General features: G+C 36.0%; 1 protein-coding gene and 1 long non-coding RNA gene across 20 annotated transcripts in view; one reads left to right on the forward strand and one right to left on the reverse strand.

Moving 5' to 3' along the window:
• LOC143252649 (uncharacterized) overlaps nt 1-16,019 on the forward strand; it is a 51,015-nt gene extending 34,996 nt beyond the window's left edge. Inside the window, exons 2-3 of the long non-coding RNA XR_013029092.1 lie at nt 14,879-14,951; nt 15,881-16,019. This is a non-coding gene — a long non-coding RNA (uncharacterized LOC143252649). The remainder of the gene's footprint in view (nt 1-14,878; nt 14,952-15,880) is intronic.
• Nucleotides 11,828-18,923, reverse strand: part of LOC143252643 (zinc finger MIZ domain-containing protein 1-like) — a 211,316-nt gene continuing 204,220 nt past the window's right edge. For 17 of the 19 annotated variants that reach the window (XM_076505101.1, XM_076505095.1, XM_076505097.1 and 14 more), the window contains 2 exons: nt 15,914-16,306; nt 11,828-14,479 (listed from right to left, as the gene is read on the reverse strand). In XM_076505101.1, coding sequence (XP_076361216.1) covers nt 14,288-14,479; nt 15,914-16,306 — 585 coding nt within the window. In that variant the 3' untranslated portion in view covers nt 11,828-14,287. The remainder of the gene's footprint in view (nt 14,480-15,913; nt 16,307-18,923) is intronic. The other 2 variants (XM_076505108.1, XM_076505090.1) reach the window with 1 other exon arrangement.

Below are 18,923 nucleotides of genomic sequence, written 5' to 3' on the forward strand. Positions count from 1 at the left end.
TTTTAATGCCGAGAGTGGTCAGTGGTTAGCATGCTCCACTATGGATTTGTGAATCCAACATTCGCACACCGTTTGGTCAGTAAAAGATGGTAATAATAAAATAAAAAATCGTTCTACGCATTTTGAGGTATTGGGTATGTTATAAGGGCGACGTTCGATTCAGTGTTTGTTTGTTTGTTTGTTTTGGAATTTCGCACAAAGCTACTCAAGGACTATCTGTAGTAACCGTCCCTAATTTAGCAGTGTAAGACTAGAGGGAAGGCAGCTAGTCATCACCACCCACCGCCAACTCTTGGGCTACTCTTTTACCAACGAATAGTAGGATTGAGCGTCGCATTATAACGCCCCCACGGCTGGGAGGGCGAGCATGTTTTGCGCGACTTGGGCGCGAACCCGCGACCCTCAGATTACGAAGCGCACGCCTGAACGCGCTAGGCCATGCCAGGCCCTCGATTCAGTGAAAGTTCGAAGTTAAAAAATATAAGCCAGATAAAAATATGGATTTTCCAGCATTTTAAAAATAAAATCGATGCTTGTGGAATAGAAATACATATATACGAATGTATGTGTGTATATATATAAAATTCCACTAACATGGTCAGAAAATGTCGGTGTCAATAAATTAAAAGAAATAATATTATGCAATTTTGGACTACATGGTGATATTTTACAAACAACTAAAATATGGTACTTCAAGGTTCTAGAGAGGCTGCAAGTTTAAAACGTATTTATTCAAAGTCGTATAAAAATAATAATAAAAACTATATTTGGTAGTATAAATTTATTGCCATTTTTTTTCCTTACGTGTACACCTGTTTAGTAAAGACTTCATGTATCCCGTGGTGAGGACACGTAAAAAAAACTAGAACAAGTAACTGACAGAGAGAAGGTAATCAAAGGTCAGTGGTTGTTAATATCGTTTACCTGCCTATTTTCATCCACCTACTTGAATTTTATTTTAAGTTCCCGCCTTACTTAATTGCAATAACCTGATTCAAACCTTTCATACAGCATGTAACAGCTGCAATGTGATAACACAGGTAAGGGCATCCACCTTGAATTGTACAAACTCTCTCTTTCAGCGGTCCCATTGACCCTTGGGCAGGTTATATCTGTGTGAGAAAAAGAACGAAACGAGCTCTTATGTACTTGCCTAGACGAAGCATTGCTGACGTAATCTCCAAACGTATCCGCTGTGTTAAACTGTCACGCCCGTTATCGTGAAGTAGCGTTATTTTAACCTTATAAATTAGGTAATTCTCTTAGAATCAAGTTGCGCGGAATGTCTGGGTGTTTTTGTTTGTTTTATTTTCAGTGGTGGGTGTGTTAATATGTTAACAGAGTCAGTATTCATCGTCATCGTGTTAATCTCCAATGACCCAAGTTCGTTTGTGTCTCATCATAGGTCTATAAGTGTAACTTGATATAGTTTAACAAGTAATAAATAGATAAATATATATATATATACATACATATGTATCCCTGCATAAGTAGCAAAATATTTCCAAAACAAAAAACTTTATATTTACAGCTAAATGTTTATTTTCGTTCACTTGTATTAATTCAGGTTTAAATAAACACATTTAAACTGAATAATGTTATTAAGTCTTACAATGGCTAATTCCCATAAACATATAACATTGACTCAGTGGTTATTTAGAATGTATGGTTTTATATATAAGCACCCCTACCTCGTTTTGTTAATTTTTTGGCATCACTACTTCTACATCATTTTTATTTTTCACTACTTGTTTCTCCTCTTTTATTTTAATGAAAATCATGTGTTGAAATTAATGAAACACGATACTGCTTCTGTACTCTCCAAGTTAAAATGTAACAATTCAAATACTAGTAAGCTGACAGCACTGATGTTAGAATGAGAATAATAGTATAATGTTTGGCTTTCACGATACTCGCTGGTTCTTTACTTTAGCGTTTTTTGTTGTTTTTTTTCTCGGTAAACTGAAGTCTTAATAGCGTTTGAAAACCTCGAAACCCTAATTTAAGTGTTTATGAAACTATTTTACATTGTTATATGAAACATTTGAAACTATGATGAGCAATACATAATATGCGAGGGTCATTTTTTCTCGTTCCATCACTACATACTAAGCACTTCCGAGCATAGTGATGATAATATTATGTTTTGTCTGGGATGAAAATGCACGCACAACTGATTATCTAAATACACATGCATGTACGCTTCCTTTCAATGGATGTAAACAAAAGGCAGATTGAATGTACTTTATTAGGCATTTTGTACAACAAATTAAAATTTTATTAAAGTTTTAAAAAGATCTAACGTTAGGTCGTAGAATAAAATTACAAGTGATTATTGATAATACTGAATACAGTAAAATTTAGCCCTAACTAAACTAGAGCAAAAAACATACACAAGTTACAATGTTAATTTATCTCTTTTCTTTATCCAATATGAGCCGTAATGTTAGGCCTAAGAAAAGTTGACTTACAGATTTCGGTGTGTGCAATTAGAATTCCTTTGAATTATTCTAGAACTCTTGTATTTAAAGAAATGCTAATACAATAAGGATGCTAATTTGACCGCATATGTTTTATAGGTCTTTGCAAGTATAAAATAAACAGGAAAGATCATTGTTATTCACTGGTTGTGCCAGTCGAGTACCATTTTATCGTTTGTATTGTAATGGAAGAATGCCACAAAACTGTAATTTATTTAGGTGCTCGGACGTTTCCTAAAAATAACTTTATTTTTAATATTAAGTATTTTAGAATTAATCGTGAGCTGTGAATGTATTAGTAAATTACCGCTAACTTAAGTATTGCTACAAATTAATAACTGAATGTATAATGTCGGCCTAATTAGTTAGTCTATAAACTGCAGTACTGTTGATTGGGCTTGCTAACCTCCTGATGTTCCAGAATGTACCATGTTGCGGCCCGGCATAGCCAAATGGATAAGGCACTCGACTCGTAATCCTGAGGGTCGCGGGTTCGAATCCCCCGTCACACCAAACATGCTCGCCCTTTCAGGCGTGGGGAGCGTTATAATGTTACGGACAACCCTACTATTCATTGGTTAAATAGTAGCCCAAGAGTTGGCGGTGGGTGGTGATGACTAGCTGGCTTCCTCTAGTCTTACACTGCTAAATTAGGGACGGCTAGCGCAGATATCCCTCGTGTAGCTTTGTGCGAAATTAAAAAACAAAAACCATCTACCCTCGACACAATTTTAGTCAATACGCCAGTGTGGGCATTATCATAACTACAGTAGCACATTTTAGTTGTTCTCCAGTCTGTAATGACTGTCAATTATCAAGTTGTGTATTAACGTCTTATTGTAAATGTTTCTGTATAATTCAATGGGAAACGAGGCGACCTTGCAGAATAATATAATAATTGAATGAATTGCAGGTAATATTTAACTTCATCTACGTAACTATATTTATTACAACTTATTTAAACTCAGAATCTTCTTTGGTTTTGCAGTAATAATAACCACAACGAAAACTGATAAAATTCTTAACTGTTTCTTTGCCTCTAGAGAAAGGGCATGTATCGAAACATGTGCCATATTTTAAATTTTATTATTATTTATCATAAAATTACCGAACGTGTGTGAAAACGAGGGCTGTTCAAAAAATACGCGGACTGACGTCATAAAACAAAATGTACTTTATTTAGAAGTTACAGGTCTGGGACCCCTTCAAAGTAATCTCCTCCCCAACGCACACACTTATCCCAACGGTGTTTCCACTTGTTGAAACAGTCCTGGTACGCTTCTTTTGTAATGTCCTCCAGCTCCTTCGTCGCATTTGCCTTAATCTCGGGAATCGTCTCAAATCTTCTTTCTTTCAAGGGTCTTTTGAGTTTGGGGAACAAGAATTGATTGATTGATTTAGTGTTTTATGGCACAAAGCAGCGAGGCTATCTGCGCCAGACATTCGGTAAAAATGTAAAAAAAATAAATAAATAAATGTAGTAATAGACATAAATGGAAATGAAGGTAAAACAAAAAAGTATAAAACTAATGTTGACACCTAGTCTACAATGTTAAGATAGAAAACAGAGTATAAGAAGTTGTAAGGTATTTACTCTAGCAAAAAAGGTAATGATCATAACCCGCCAGGAAGCCTAACAGGTAAGTTCAAGAACCACCGTCAGTCGCCTGAAGTTGGCCTTTCCAGTCCTGGTTCCGGGTTATGTGTCATAGCAACCAGTATCAAAATGTAAAAGAATAGAAGTTTTAAAAGATACATAGCAAAATTGTAACAATGAGTAGCCAAATGTCCAGTAAAAAGATAAAAGTCAAGTAAATGGAGTAAAATTTGTAAAAGTAATTGAGATAAAAGCAAAATGGCAATTAAAACAGAAAATGGCGTAAAAACCAATGTTGACATCCAATCAACAAAGTTGTAAAGGACTACCTGTAGCAGAATGGTAATGATCATAACCCGCCAGGAAGACTAACAGGTAAGTATAAAAACCACCGTCAGTCACCTGAAGTTGGTCTTTCCAGTCCTGGTTCCGGGATATGAGTAAATATGGCCAGTACTAAAAAGTAAAGTAGTAAAAGTGTGAAATGATATGCAGCAAAAGTATAATAACAACTCGCCAGGACGACTAACGAGTAGTTCAAACGGATAGTTCAAACAGTAGCGTTAGTCACCTGAAGTTGGCCTTTCCAGTCCTGGTGTCGAGTTATTTAATGTTCTGGTCATTGTCCAATGTCAAATTGAATGAGAGAGATTAAAACTGTAAAAAAGGAACCACAATTAAAAAGGTGTAATGAATAAATATGCAACTCTTAAATGAGATTAAAAAGATTAATGGCCATTAAAAAATTAAAAACAATATCAAGGTGGACAGAGTCACCATCACCAATAACTCTGTCCAATGTTACAGACTGACCCTGGAAAAAAATATGTTTAAAATATTGCCGTCGTTGAGAATTGTAACGATGGCAAGAAAGTAAAACGTGGCTGATAGTGATTTGAGTGTTACACAAACAACACATTGGTGCATCAGTTCCAGATAAAAGAAAATGATGAGTTAAAAAACTGTGACCAAAGCGTAGCCTAATGAGAACAACTTCCTCCTTCCGTACTTTACGGAAGATGGATGGCCAAAGTCCAATTTTGGGTTTGATTTGAAAAAGTTTGTTGTCGCGTTGCTCACTCCAAGTGGACTGCCAGCTGGCACGGAGCCGAGCCTTGAAGACAACACCATAGTCCATGTACGAAATAGGCATAGGAGTGATGGTGCTGAAGCAGACATATTTAGCTGCCATGTCTGCAAGCTCGTTCCTGCGAATACCAACATTGCCTGGTATCCAGAAAAACTGGATTGAAGTAGCTGCTAATGAGAAATGGGCCAGTCGGTTTCGAATATCAGCGAGAATAGGATGTGAGCTAACGTGTAGCGATTCCAAGGCAAGTATAGAACTAAGCGAATCAGTATAAATAGTGCAGTTGGAGTACTGCTCAGCTGCAATATGATCCAGGGCAAGAGATATGGCATACAGTTCAGCAGTGAACACAGAAGCTGTAGAAGGGATTCTGCGCGCAACTACTGACCCATAGCAAACCATAGCAGAGCCCACTGAATTACCTGATTTGGAACCATCTGTATAAATGGGAACTCAATGATTGTTTGAAAGATATTCATTGAATAAAAGACGGTACTTCCAATCTGGAGTATCTGCCTTTTTAGGTGACTGAAAGAAAGGTCACATTTGGGGGCTGTAATAAGCCATGGTGGGATGGGCCGACCTGTGGAATCTGCAATGTTATCCAAGGACAGACCCAATTCATCCAGTTGCGCCCGGATGCGAAGGCCAAACGGAGCAATGACAGATCGTCTGTTCTGAAAAAGTACTGCCCACCGAGGAAGGAAAACACATTTCCAGGTGGGATGCTTTGGTAAGGAATGAAGTTTTGAAGTATATTGTAAAGATAGTTGCAAACGGCGAAGGTGTAGAGAAGGTTCATGAGATTCAATGTATATTCTTTGAACTGGAGAGGTACGGAAAGCCCCAGTGCAGAGTCAAAGTCCTTGGTGATGAATGGGGTCCAGCATCTTTAAGGCCGAGGATCTGGCAGAGCCATAGACCATTGATCCATAATCGAGTTTCGATCTAATAAGAGCACGATATACCTTTAACATTGAACAGCGATCTGCCCCCCAACTGGTAGAATAGAGAACACGGAGGATGTTCAGTGCTCTTGTTCATTTGACCCGAAGCTGTTTTAAGTGTGGTATAAAGGTCAGTTTACGATCAAAGATAAGCCCCAAGAACTTGGTCTCCGGGACCACTGGCAGCAAAACTTCACCGATATGAAGTTCAGGATCAGGGTGAATACCCCGTCGACGGCAAAAGTGCATGCATACAGTTTTGGAGAGAGAGAAATTAAAGCCGTTCGCCAGAGTCCACTTCCATACACAATTGAGGGCGGTTTGTAGTTGCCGCTCAATATATCTCATGTTTGACGACTGACATGAAATGTGAAAGTCGTCGACATACAGCCCATTCGCAACAGTGAGAGGGAGTTGTTCAGTGATGGCATTTATCTTTATACTGATGAGTGTAACACTCAATACACAGCCTTGAGGGACTCCAAGTTCCTGTACAAAAGAACGGGAAAGTGTCGAACCCACACGAACTTGGAATCTCCTGTCCATTAAAATTTTTTAATAAACATGGGTAGATGGCCACGTAACCCATATGTATGGAGGTCTCGCAAAACGCCATACCTCCATGTTGTGTCGTAAGCCTTCTCTATGTCAAAGAATATTGATACAAGATGTTGGCGGTTGAGAGAGGCTTCTCTGATAGATGTTTCAAGACGAATTAGGTGGTCTGTGGTGGAGTGCTGTCGACGGAACCTACACTGGGTGGGCGAGAGGAGGTTGTTTGATTCAAGGAACCAAACAAGACGAGCATTAACCATCCTTTCTAATGTCTTACAGAGACAGCTCGTCAAAGCAATTGGACGGTAGTTTGAAGGAATCTTGGGATCTTTCCCTGGCTTAGAGAAAGGTAAAATAATAGCCTGGCACCAGGCATCAGGAAAAACATTCTTCTGCCAGATCCGGTTGAAAACAATCAGAAGGACATCAAGAGAAGCAGGAGATAGATGGTGCAGCATGTCATAATGAATATCATCAGGTTCAACAGACGTACTGGCAGACCGATGAAGGGCCATTTTTAGTTCCACCAGGGTAAAGGGACAATTATAGTCAAAGAAACAGTCAGTTCGAAAGGAAAGAGGTGATCGCTCTGCCCGAGTGTTGATGGCCAGGAAGGTGGAGGAACAAGCAGAAGTGCTAGATACCCGGCAAAAGCTTTCACCTAGAGTGTTAGCGATGTTCCGAACATCAGTCACCTCCTGACCATAAGAGAGTAAGATCGAGAGGGGACAGAATTGTAGTGTCCATTAACCTTTCGAATCCTGTCCCATATGATCTTGGAACTGGTGGTAGAAGATATGCTGGTTGTGAACTTAATCCAAGATTCCTTCTGGCTTTGACGTCTTACCCACCTAGCATGTGCACGGGCCCGTTGGAAAGCAACCCGGTTTGAAAGTGTGGGATATCTACGAAAAGTATCCCAGGCCCGCTTTTGAGCCTTCCGTGCTAAGTGGCAAGCAGGATTCCACCACGGACGAGGATATCGTGGAAAACGCGTCGAGGTTTTAGGAATACACTGAGCAGCTGCATGTGTAATACAGTCAGTTACCGCTGCTACACAGTCGTCTATTGATGGCTGATTTACGATGGCAGGATCAAGTTCTGCGAGAGCAGTGAAAGTGGACCAATCTGCCTGATCCAGCTTCCACCGGGGCACGCGGGTAGGGTGGCATCGACCACGGCCAGTCTCTCTCAAAAGGATCGGAAAATGATCACTGCCTAGTGGATTACTGTCAACCCTCCATGAAAAATGGGAGAATAATGAAGGGGAGCAAACTGAGAGATCAATAGCGGTAAAGGACTGACTAGGTGCATGAAAGTAAGTGGAAGAACCAGTATTGAAAAGAGAAAGATTGTGATCAGAGAGCATCCGCTCTACAGATCGGCCCCTCCCATCAATAATAGCACTTCCCCAGAGGGGATGATGTCCATTAAAATCCCCTAGGATTAGAAATGGAGATGGCAACTGTTCAACGAGAGCATCAAGATCTGATTGATCATATGTCTCTCCAGGGGACAGGTACAGAGAACAAACAGTGATGGTATGACCCAAGGAAACACGGATGGCTACAGCCTCCAAGGGTGTGTTGAGTGACAAAGACAGGGTGGGCACGTGTTGATCAACCAACAGTGCCACCCCTCCATGTACTCGACCATCACACAACCTGTCATTTCTGTACAGAGAAAACTGCCGAATGGAGACAGTATCAGCAGTTTTGAGAAATGTTTCTTGTAAAGAAAGACAAACAGGATGGTAGGAAGCAATCAGCGTTTTGATATGATCCAGATTAGAACGTAAACCTCGACAGTTCCATTGTATCAAGGTGGCCATTTTTAAGAACGGGTAGGTGAAGTGGCTGAAGAACCCTTCGGTTTACGACCACGTCTTTTTTCTTTACTTTCTTTAGTCGGAGGAGGTCTGTCAACCTCCATGGATCCTGCTCTGTATCTGGTGGGCAGGGTTTTGTTATTGGAAGGGGAATCCAGTGACTGAGGACGCGAACGAATAATTGTTTTGTCTCTTTTGGTGGGAAAAAAAGATGTATCAGAAGAAATGCCTGTATTTGAAACTGAAGGACGTGGATCTTGAGGTTTGTTGGAAGGTATGGGAGGAACAGAGATGGGTGTGGAAGTCGATTCATCAACCTTTTTAACCACGGAGATCAAAAGGCTTTTCATTTGTTTTGAAAACGATTCTCTTGGAGGCACAGAGAGATCTGTCTGCACTCACACTGTAATTGTGGAATGAAGTGCAGCAGCATATGCCCGAGATGGAGTTGTGGACAGCAATTTCCGAGCCTCAGGATAACTAATGTTATGTGTCGTTTTCAAACGCTGCACCTCTTTTTCCTCCAACCATTTTGGGCAAGAATGAAAGTAAGAGGGGTGAGAACCATTGCAGTTTACGCAATGTGGGTTCATGTCACAGTCATAGGCATCGTGGTCCTTGCCTCCACAACGAGCACATGTCAGGGAACCACGACATGATGTCTTTGAGTGGCCGAATCTCTGACATTGGAAACATCGAAGAGGGTTTGGTATGTATGGCCGAACCCTGCAAATGAGATAACCTGCCTTGATGGTGGCAGGTGCACGTGGTGAAGTAAATGTTAAAACGAGGGTATTTGTTGGCAGTGTAACTCCATCTTTGCGAGTGGAGATGCGCCTCACTGCAGAAACTCCTTGAGTGGAGAGACCAGCGAGAATCTCTGACTCGGGAACGTTCTTCAAATCCCTTTCAACAATAACTCCTCGTGAAGAATTCAAGGTAGCATGGGGTGTAACCTCAATAGGTATATCCCCAATTGCCTTTAAATTCAAGAGGAGTTCACTGTGTTGGGATGTGGATGTTTCAACCAATATGTCACCAGATCGAAGTTTCTTTACTGACTTTGGAGAGCCAGCAAGTCCCTCTAGTCCCTTTTGAATAAAAAAAGGGGTTTTCCGAAAGAGAATGTAATATAAGAAAATGAGGTACGTGTGTTACTGATGTTGAAGATTGCTGTTCTGAGTATTCAAGACGTGGTCGCTTACCCATTGATTGTTTTTTTACAATTTTATTTAAATTTTTAGAGGATCCATAGGAAAAAGGAAAAATTTTGGTACCCACTGGCCCCATCCACCATGGAGCCCTACAAGGGGACGCACTACAAAGTCATGCAAGGACAATGCAGCAACGCCAGGGTTTCGCGAGCACTATACCCAAACACCAGCATCAGGCACAATGTCCACAACACCCGTTGAGAACTTCCAACACTGGTACTTGGTTGACTCAACTGCCAAAAAGTGGACCAGCCGATTATACATTTTATGTATAATATTAAACACCCAAAGGCTGGTTGTCTACAGGACCATTCGAGGCCAAAGTGGTGTGTTAGGGTTGGACTACAGGAACCACCATAGTGGATCCTCTCCTCCCCTTCACAGGTCGCCACGCACGGCAAACACGTGGGTGGATGTTTAGATCCCAGAGAAGGTAACCAGATAGAACAGAACCTTCCCTGGGAGGTCCCCTCACCACGTACAGGAATCCACACCGAGGGGGGGGGAACAAGAAAAAATCGCAAGGAGCAAGGTCATGTGAGTAGGGGGTGGGGAAGAACAGTGATCGAGTGTTTGGCCAAAAACCCACGAGTTCTGAGGCACAAATTTCGCAGCAACGCGGTGCATCTTCAATTTTTCGGTCAAATTCTCGTAACAAGATCCAACTGATATTCCACACTCTTCAGCAAGCTCCCTGACAGTCAGACGTCGATTTGCCCGCACCAGGGTGTTGATTTTGTCGATGTGTGGGTCGTCAGTTGACGTGGAAGGACGTCCTGGACGCTCATCATCTTCAGTGGACTGTCTACCATCCTTAAAATGTTCATGTCACTTGAAACATGCCGTACGCTTCATAGCAACATCACCATAAGCCGTGTTAAGCATAGCAAAAGTTTCAGTCGCAGATTTTCCAAGTTTAACACAAAATTTCACAGCAAGTCGTTGCTCCTTCAGGTCATTCATTCTGAAATCCGCCAAACGAAATAATCGCACTTCACTTAAAACCGCGTAGCTAATACACAAATGAAGATATCTGCAATCGGGAAATGGCGTCGTAATCAGCTGATCTATGCGAACCTAGCGGATTCCCCTGGAACCAACTGGAGCCCCGCAATGCAAACAGACCTCGCATATACATGTGTGTGTAATGTACTAATTATTTCATTTTCTAAGGTTTTTATTGCGTTTCATCTGTAAAATGAAGAATAATTTATTCACGTTATACTTTGAAGTCTGGTAGAAAAGTAAAAAACGGCATTAGGGACGTGTAGGTACATGAAACTGGACGTATAATTTACTGTTACTCTTACGTTAAAAATATAAAAAAACTGTTATTTCTATAGAGTAAACAAGAAAATAACCAAAATGGTGTATAATGTATATAGCGGTAAGAAAATTTGTTTTAGAGTAGAATATTTAGTTCACATTACTTTCTAGACACTTTTAGTTGATCAATGCGAGGATGCAAATTTAAAAAAAATCTTCAGTTAATAATGTAGTTTGTGATGATGTTTATAATAAATCGTCAATCACTTATGTATCTGATAACTTCACATGAAATTGTTCTTATATACTGGAAGAGGACAAGTTGTTACATAATTTTATACTTCATTAATAAAATATTAAATTTCGATTTTGATGAACATTATTTCATCTATTAATGAATAATATTAAACGCTTATTATGCTAAAAATTATTAGATGAAATAGTTAGTTAAACTTCTACATATTATTGAAGTCTGATAGGGAATCTTCTATGAAATACACTGAAAACACCGAATATTAAATTCTATAGATTGTGCAAATAATAGGAAGACAAAAAATTTATCAGTTAATTTTAAATTTTCCCACCTGTGAATTTTGAAATAAATTACTTCAATAATAAATTAAAATAAGAAGAAAGTTCAAGGATATCCTTTTTTAAATATTCTTTCAAGTAATTTGTTTCTGTAACAAATGTTATTAAATGTTTATTCACACTTGCTTTTTACAAACAGTGTAGGAAAAAATAACACTGACTGACATTGTGTTTACTGATTATATTTGTAAAAAAACAGTCACTTTTCTATTAATTTTTCTTAAATTATAAGAGAAAAAACAAAAGTTATTCATAAAAATTACAGAAATCATATTTTTATTGTATAAATATTCATATATCTACACTAGTACAATATTACTAAAAACATACACAGAAGACTAAAAATTACAAAGAATGGGAAAACTTAGCTGTTTAAGAAGAATAGTGCTATATAATTTGGAATGGAAAGTTTGTTTTTGGTAAAAAGAGTTTCTTGATTTAAAAATTTTGATTTATTAGGGAGGCACACAAAATTATTATAGAGAAATAAGAAAATTCCTTAATAAAATATTATACAATTGGATAAAAACTCATTCGTTTAACAATGTTACTTTAATTTACTATGAATATAAGTACCAAAAAGTTTTTTGCCCACAAATGATTACTTTGCACTTATAGTTAAATATTAACTTATTTTTATAAAATTTTAGCAATGTCAGGAACCTGACCTTTTGTTGCATCATTTCACTTGCTTATCAGTTACAAAAATGTCCCCTGCTGTTTCAAAGTTACATTTTCTCTAGTTTTGATTATCGGTTAAATAGAAACTAATGCTCATTTACTATGGTGATGAACTGCAGTTGATCTTTAAAACATCCTGATTTAACTAATTTATAAACTAGCCACTCATGCAGTTACATCATTTGATAATAATTACTTTCTCAAAAAAACAAAAGAATGCACTAAATGCAGTACAAATGTCACATGTTTTAAAAGTTAATTGGATTCCAATTTCTATAAAAACCTTAATACATCATTAAAGTTACCTAAAAACATGAAAAATAAAGCTAACCACCATGTCAATACACTTGCACATTGTATGAAGTCATACATGCAAGTTGTGGTCCAGTTTCAGAATTAATTTATTCATTTTTTTGACTGATACAAGCATAGAAAAAGTCAGTTGTAGTGATAAATAATTAACTGTTGTAAAATAAAATACTTGTTCAACTAAATACACCTTGAACAGATACTACTTATCTTTGCTTCTGTAATTTCTTTCTTTGTACGAGATAAAATACATTTACAATCCACAACATGACAGAGGCTGAACATAGTGAATTATTAGTACTGGGTGAATTAGTAGAAAGTTGCTTATATTGTCCTTCACTGCATAGATAGAAAACTCAAGTTGCAAACCAATATAAACCCATGAAAACACTCTTTCCTGAGGAAACTGTGATAATGATGTTTATTTACACAAACTGTTCATGAGAGGCAAAAACAAAACATCTTGAATAAATCCACTGGCATTATAAAACAAGATTATACTATACACATTCACCACAGCTATTTACAATATTTAAGGAGTTTGGCAAGTTTGATGGTACAAATGCTTCATCACATTACAAAATGCATCTTACTAATTGATCTGAACAAACAAGAAAAATCATAGTAAATGAATATACAAAAAAAAGTGTAATGTGTTTCATACCATAGACATGAGTTATTTCATTTATGAAAAGGAAAACAAAAAGTTACACATGCTTTATAAAAGTAAATTATTTCAAACTAATTACTTTATGTTATTACTATGCAAGTATTCTAAAGGTTTCATTCAAGGGCATTTGTTTTAAATTAAAAACAACTAAAAACCTGAACAAAAATGTCCTTGGCTTTATTTTTGCATGATGAATAATGTTTATGGGGGCATCCTGCTGATGAGAAATGTTTCTGGGTGATGTGTGTGATGCTGATTTGTAGAAGACAATCTTCACAATAGTTCTGCAGTAACTCGCAGATTTGTTAAAAACACAGTAAATACTACCAACAAGTCTTATTTTTCAAGTTTCTTCACAAAATAAATATAGAAACAACATTTTTTAATAAACAGCACTACACATGATCATTCACTTTGATATATATATATTACACAACAACAATAACAACAACAACAACAATGGCATATGCCAGCTTCTTACTTCATTTACAGATGTTAATTCAAAATGTCTTTCCAGAAATTAGATGGTATGAATCACAGTTTTCTTTCTCATTGCAACAGTTGCATACCTCTGGATCTACACAATGTTTTGGTCATCCAAATCAGAGAATACTTTAGCTTTTTCCACCTTCCACTAACTTTCCATGCTGGTTTTAGACGAGGTAATTTACGATATTGTTTAATAATCTTTAATTTCTAATACTCACTTGTAAAACAAACCATTGGTTCTGAGGCATGCCTAGCCATCAGATTTATACACAAGAACCAAACATTTGCTGCAAACACAACAGAAGTTTTTATACTACTAAACAATTAATAGTAGAGTGTGCTGAAATGCAGTTCAATATTATTTGCATTGCCAAAGAATCAACATCATTGCGTGCTGTAACCATAAGTATGTCTTTTCAATTACCAAGCAGCTACCAGCAGAATATACTGCAATCAAAATAAAAGTTTTTTTGTATTGCAACACAATTGCTTAATGTAATTTAGCAAGTATCTCAGGGACTTGTTACTTTTTTTGCTTCTGGGAAGAAGTTTTATGGCAGCAACTGAAATTTATGTATCAAATAAAGCCAGAATGTCTTCACTTGTGCTGTTAGAGGTTGATATGGTATCACCACTGTTAGATGCTGTGGTACTAGTGGTACTTCTTGAGGTAGTGCAGGAATTTCCACTAGAACTACATAATTCTGGTGGCTCGAGGTATGATAATAACTCCATCGGATCCACAACCGTTTCTGGTAGTAGCTGCATTAAAAGAAAAAAAAACTTAGACACAATAAAAATCATGGCTATTTCATTCTACTATTTAATCTACATATAACCAATAATTATTTTAGAAACTATGTACGAGGTGTTTTTTACTTTCAGATTCTCTTGAGAAAGAATGAGAGGTTTGTTATTCTGATAAAATCAGATGAGGATATTATCTCTAAACTGATTCACTACAACCTCAAAATGTTGCTCTGTATAAATTTAATGTATAAAAAATATGATGGCCAAACATCAGTGTAATACTATTAACACCTGAATGCTTGTAACTATTATTCATTGTGTGGATCATAGGAGCAAACTTACTATTGTAAGTAATGACCTATCCCATTTACAATTTCCTAATAGATAAAGGAAACACTTTGATCCTTGTAGGTCCTGTGATTAGGTAGTGTTTGCACTGCAGCCAGGCAACAATGATGCTAAATTGTGGTCTACTCTGCAAAAGGTATTTTATTTTCTTACAATAAAAAATGTAAACTTATCAATTATGTTTAACTAAAGACCTCAAAAGACATCTGAATGTTATAAATGGAAAGAAACAAAGTATGGTATGAAACTTGAAGATGTATTGTCCAGAAATGTACCCATTTTAAAACTGTAACATGACTTTTTTTTATTCATAAAACTAATGGTATCACCTGACATATCCTATGACAATCTCATTTAATTATGTGGGAATTTATTGCACTATGTGCACAAGGTCCTAGTAAAGCATTGAGACAGTGTAAATGTTAGTAATGAACATAACTGCACATTTCAGAAACATATATATGGAATTCCCACAATCATCACATCTTCTAACATTTAACCTAAATATGTTCTAGGTGTAATAAGCAACAGTAACAAAAATAAAAGGTTATTAGATTTGAAAATTATAATCTCTTCAAATAAACACACAATCAGTTAAGACAACAAAGATTAAACTGTCGAAGATGGCCAAAATAAAGAAGTAATTTAAAAAAAAGGACTAGTTCCTGTGAATTTAATGACTAGAAATATTTTCATGAAATTAATCAGTCAAAGAAACAAACCCTGTCTGTGTGAACAATAAAACAAGGTTTTAATTCAACTTCTGAGAATCCTTGCCGTGTGAAAATTATAGAGTAAGTATTGTTAATTATGAACAAAAATTGGGTGGAATGAAAACTAATGTAAAGTTACATCTTCCTCTGATTAATAAATTTTTATGCTATAATTAATGGTAATTAACTTACCACCCCCAATTTTTAATAGTTTGTCATTTCCAAAGTTTGACATAGTTTTGCATTCTATGACTGAGTTTATTTTCATTGAACACTTCTAACTACTTGAGTCAAATAACTGTGTTCATTTACTGCTTGACACAGAGCTAAAACTGTCATTTTCTATATTTAGTGTCTTAGCTTTATGTACAAGATATGGGCTTACATTCAGACTTTCCTGACTTTGGTCATCACCATCTGGACCTTGGCTGTCACTGTCAAAAATTGAAGCAATGTTTAAATCACATAAATCGGGTGCATCAGAGAGGGAGTTGTTCACAGAGGATGACCGGTTAAAATGATTGTTACTGCCATTACAACTGAGTTGGAGATTTCCATTATTGTTGTTACAAACAGAAGAAGAGGGAGCACTAAGGGTTCCACCATTTTTTGGCCCATGCTGCAACAGTTCTTGGTTTTGTGAAGATAATGATGTAGAAGGAGGATTCTGTGAATGATCTGATGATTGTTGAGATTGGGTTGTTATCGATGGTACTGAAGAGAGTGGAGTATGATGCTGTACAGTTTGGTCTTGTATGTTACCAGCATGACACATCTGCTTTAAATATACAGTTTAAAAAAAAGTTTCACATGTGGATAAATGCATGAATATTCACATTTTGGATAAAAATTCACTCCAAAACATAACAATACTGAAATATAACATGGAAAAAATTAGTAAGTGCATACAAGTAACTGAAATTAGAGTTAAATAAAACAGGTTATAAAAAAATTCCTCTGTGGATAATGTCAGAAAGTTATCTCCTCAAGTTACTTGTTTATTTGTTCACCCAAACAGCACCTCATGCTCATAAAAAAAAAAAAAGTAGATAGAAATCTTTATGGTTCAGGCATAGCCATTCTTAATTTTGGACATTGGAACACAAGGAAGGCAACCAGTTGCCAGCACCCACAGCTTAAATAGTAGAATTTATTGCCACTCTTATAATGCACCTGTAGTCAAAAGTGTGTGTTATACTTGGCTGCTAGCACTGCATCCCTGGTCCAAGATGATTAGATTGCTTGTCTGATATGCATTTAGGCCCAACCTGAGTATAATTCCAAGTATTTTGATGTTCACACATATATAGCTATCTTTATACTGTTAACCTTTTTGTTACAGGCTCAGCATAACATACACAAGTTCATCTACACAGTTGCACACATTAAGTATTTGCATTACAACTTTTGATACAGAATACGAATCTTCACAACATTTGGGAGACTTTTATTAATGATTACAAGTATTTTGTGTAACAAAAATCTGATTTTTAATTAAATATTTTTACTAAAGATTTGTTTGTGAAAATAATCTGTTTTGTTACTAGTCTGAGTGTAAAGTAATTTCATGTTATGATTACAAAACTATTCTTCATCCCAAAAATCTCAAATTATTTGTGTAATCTCTAAAACTTCCTAAATACATTTGTAACTTTTGTTTTCAGTAAGACCTTATATTTTTTGTTATTTTCTCTACTCTAACTACGTGGGGTCTGTCACTTGATCAACCTCGTAAACATCATAAAAAAAAAAAAGGAAATAAATATAAATTATGCTTGTTTGGTGCTAAGATGATTACACATTACAACAGGAAAATACAAATGTTTAGTCTTAGTAGCTTAAGTCTCATAATATTATTTTTATTATATTGACCTTCCAGTCATGTCTAGCTAACATTACATAACTTGTATTGACATGGTGCATGTGTGCTTATGTTACGTATTCACTAATATAAAACTGACCTTTAGTCTTCTGTGTGTTTTAGTAGACTAGTATTTTATGATATACAGTCACATTTCAATTATTATACATTATATATATGTATATAGATTGTTACTATTTAGAAATAAATTATTAAACTTTTTTTTTTTAATATAGAAAAATAAATCAAGAAGTAAAGCAAACAATTATCTCTTATAGCTACAACCTTTGTACTTGGTTGCTACTGGACATACATTGCTAAGCTTTTTATTCACACATGGAGGATATCAAACACAATTTTTTTTTTAGGTTTTATATATACAATTGAATAACCAAAAAATCATAAATAACTATACTGATACAATAAAATTACACTATAATTTTTAAGCTTGGTAACTAAGATAGACTTTAAAAATATGAAACTTCGAGCAGACTAAAGACACAACCTACCTCACTGAAATTTTGCTCGAAAGAACGTGGAAGCTTTTTCAAAGATTAAAATGGCTAAGAAAATCACTCTTGGAACATTGTCAGCTGTTGGTTGGTTATTTACATATTATATATTGAAGTAAATGTATATAAAAACCATGTCCAAAAATGGAAAGAAGTGAACAAGGGCACTGTGTTTCATTCACTACACAAGCCATATCTCAGCAAAATAAAAATATACAAGGTTCTTATTTTATATTCTAGCTTGTCAATATTAGTAATTTGAGTTCATAATTCACAAGAAACTATACTCTTAGTATCTTGACATCATGAACATCTAATTTTTAACAGTGCTACATTCAACATATGGTGTGACTCACTAAAATCCATATTTGGATGTGTTTTTTTATTACTTTTTATTATTTTTTTAAATTAAGTACCTTGTATATAATATTAAACTTTGAATTATAATCTACAATTTGATTCCAAACTTTATTGACAAAAATTCATAAAATAGTAGTTCAATAAAATTTTGAATGCAAGTCAACAAATGAGATGACATGGCCTTTGACCTGTGATCTGTCACAAAAGGGGTAAAACAGGTATGTGATCTATATTGTAAGTGGTATGCTACCTTAGAGCTTACCTACCTTACTCAATAGCCTGTTTCACAGTATTAGTTTTATTTTCTATTTAATTAGAAACAACATAAGATGGCTTAAGAAGATAAACAGCATTTTTTGAGCTTAACATAAGAATTTAAGCTTGACAGACAGTGTATCTCCATTGTTGTGTGTAATTACTTATGCATATGCTTTTCTTACTAAGATATGTTTCACTATTCCTATTTATATTTGTGTCCTAGTTTTATTTGAATATTCTCTTAGTGTGATGCAACTTGGTTTTGTTATTAGTTTTTTAAGGTAAAACAAATCAAAGTAAGAATATGCTTTTGAATAATCATATTTTCCTTCATACTTTTAACTGTAAAGAATTATTTAAAAACAAATAAGTATACACTCCAAGATATTTTTTTTGTTTTTCCT

Source organism: Tachypleus tridentatus, chromosome 6 (genome assembly GCF_004210375.1).
Source record: "Tachypleus tridentatus isolate NWPU-2018 chromosome 6, ASM421037v1, whole genome shotgun sequence".
Taxonomy (NCBI): domain Eukaryota; kingdom Metazoa; phylum Arthropoda; class Merostomata; order Xiphosura; family Limulidae; genus Tachypleus; species Tachypleus tridentatus.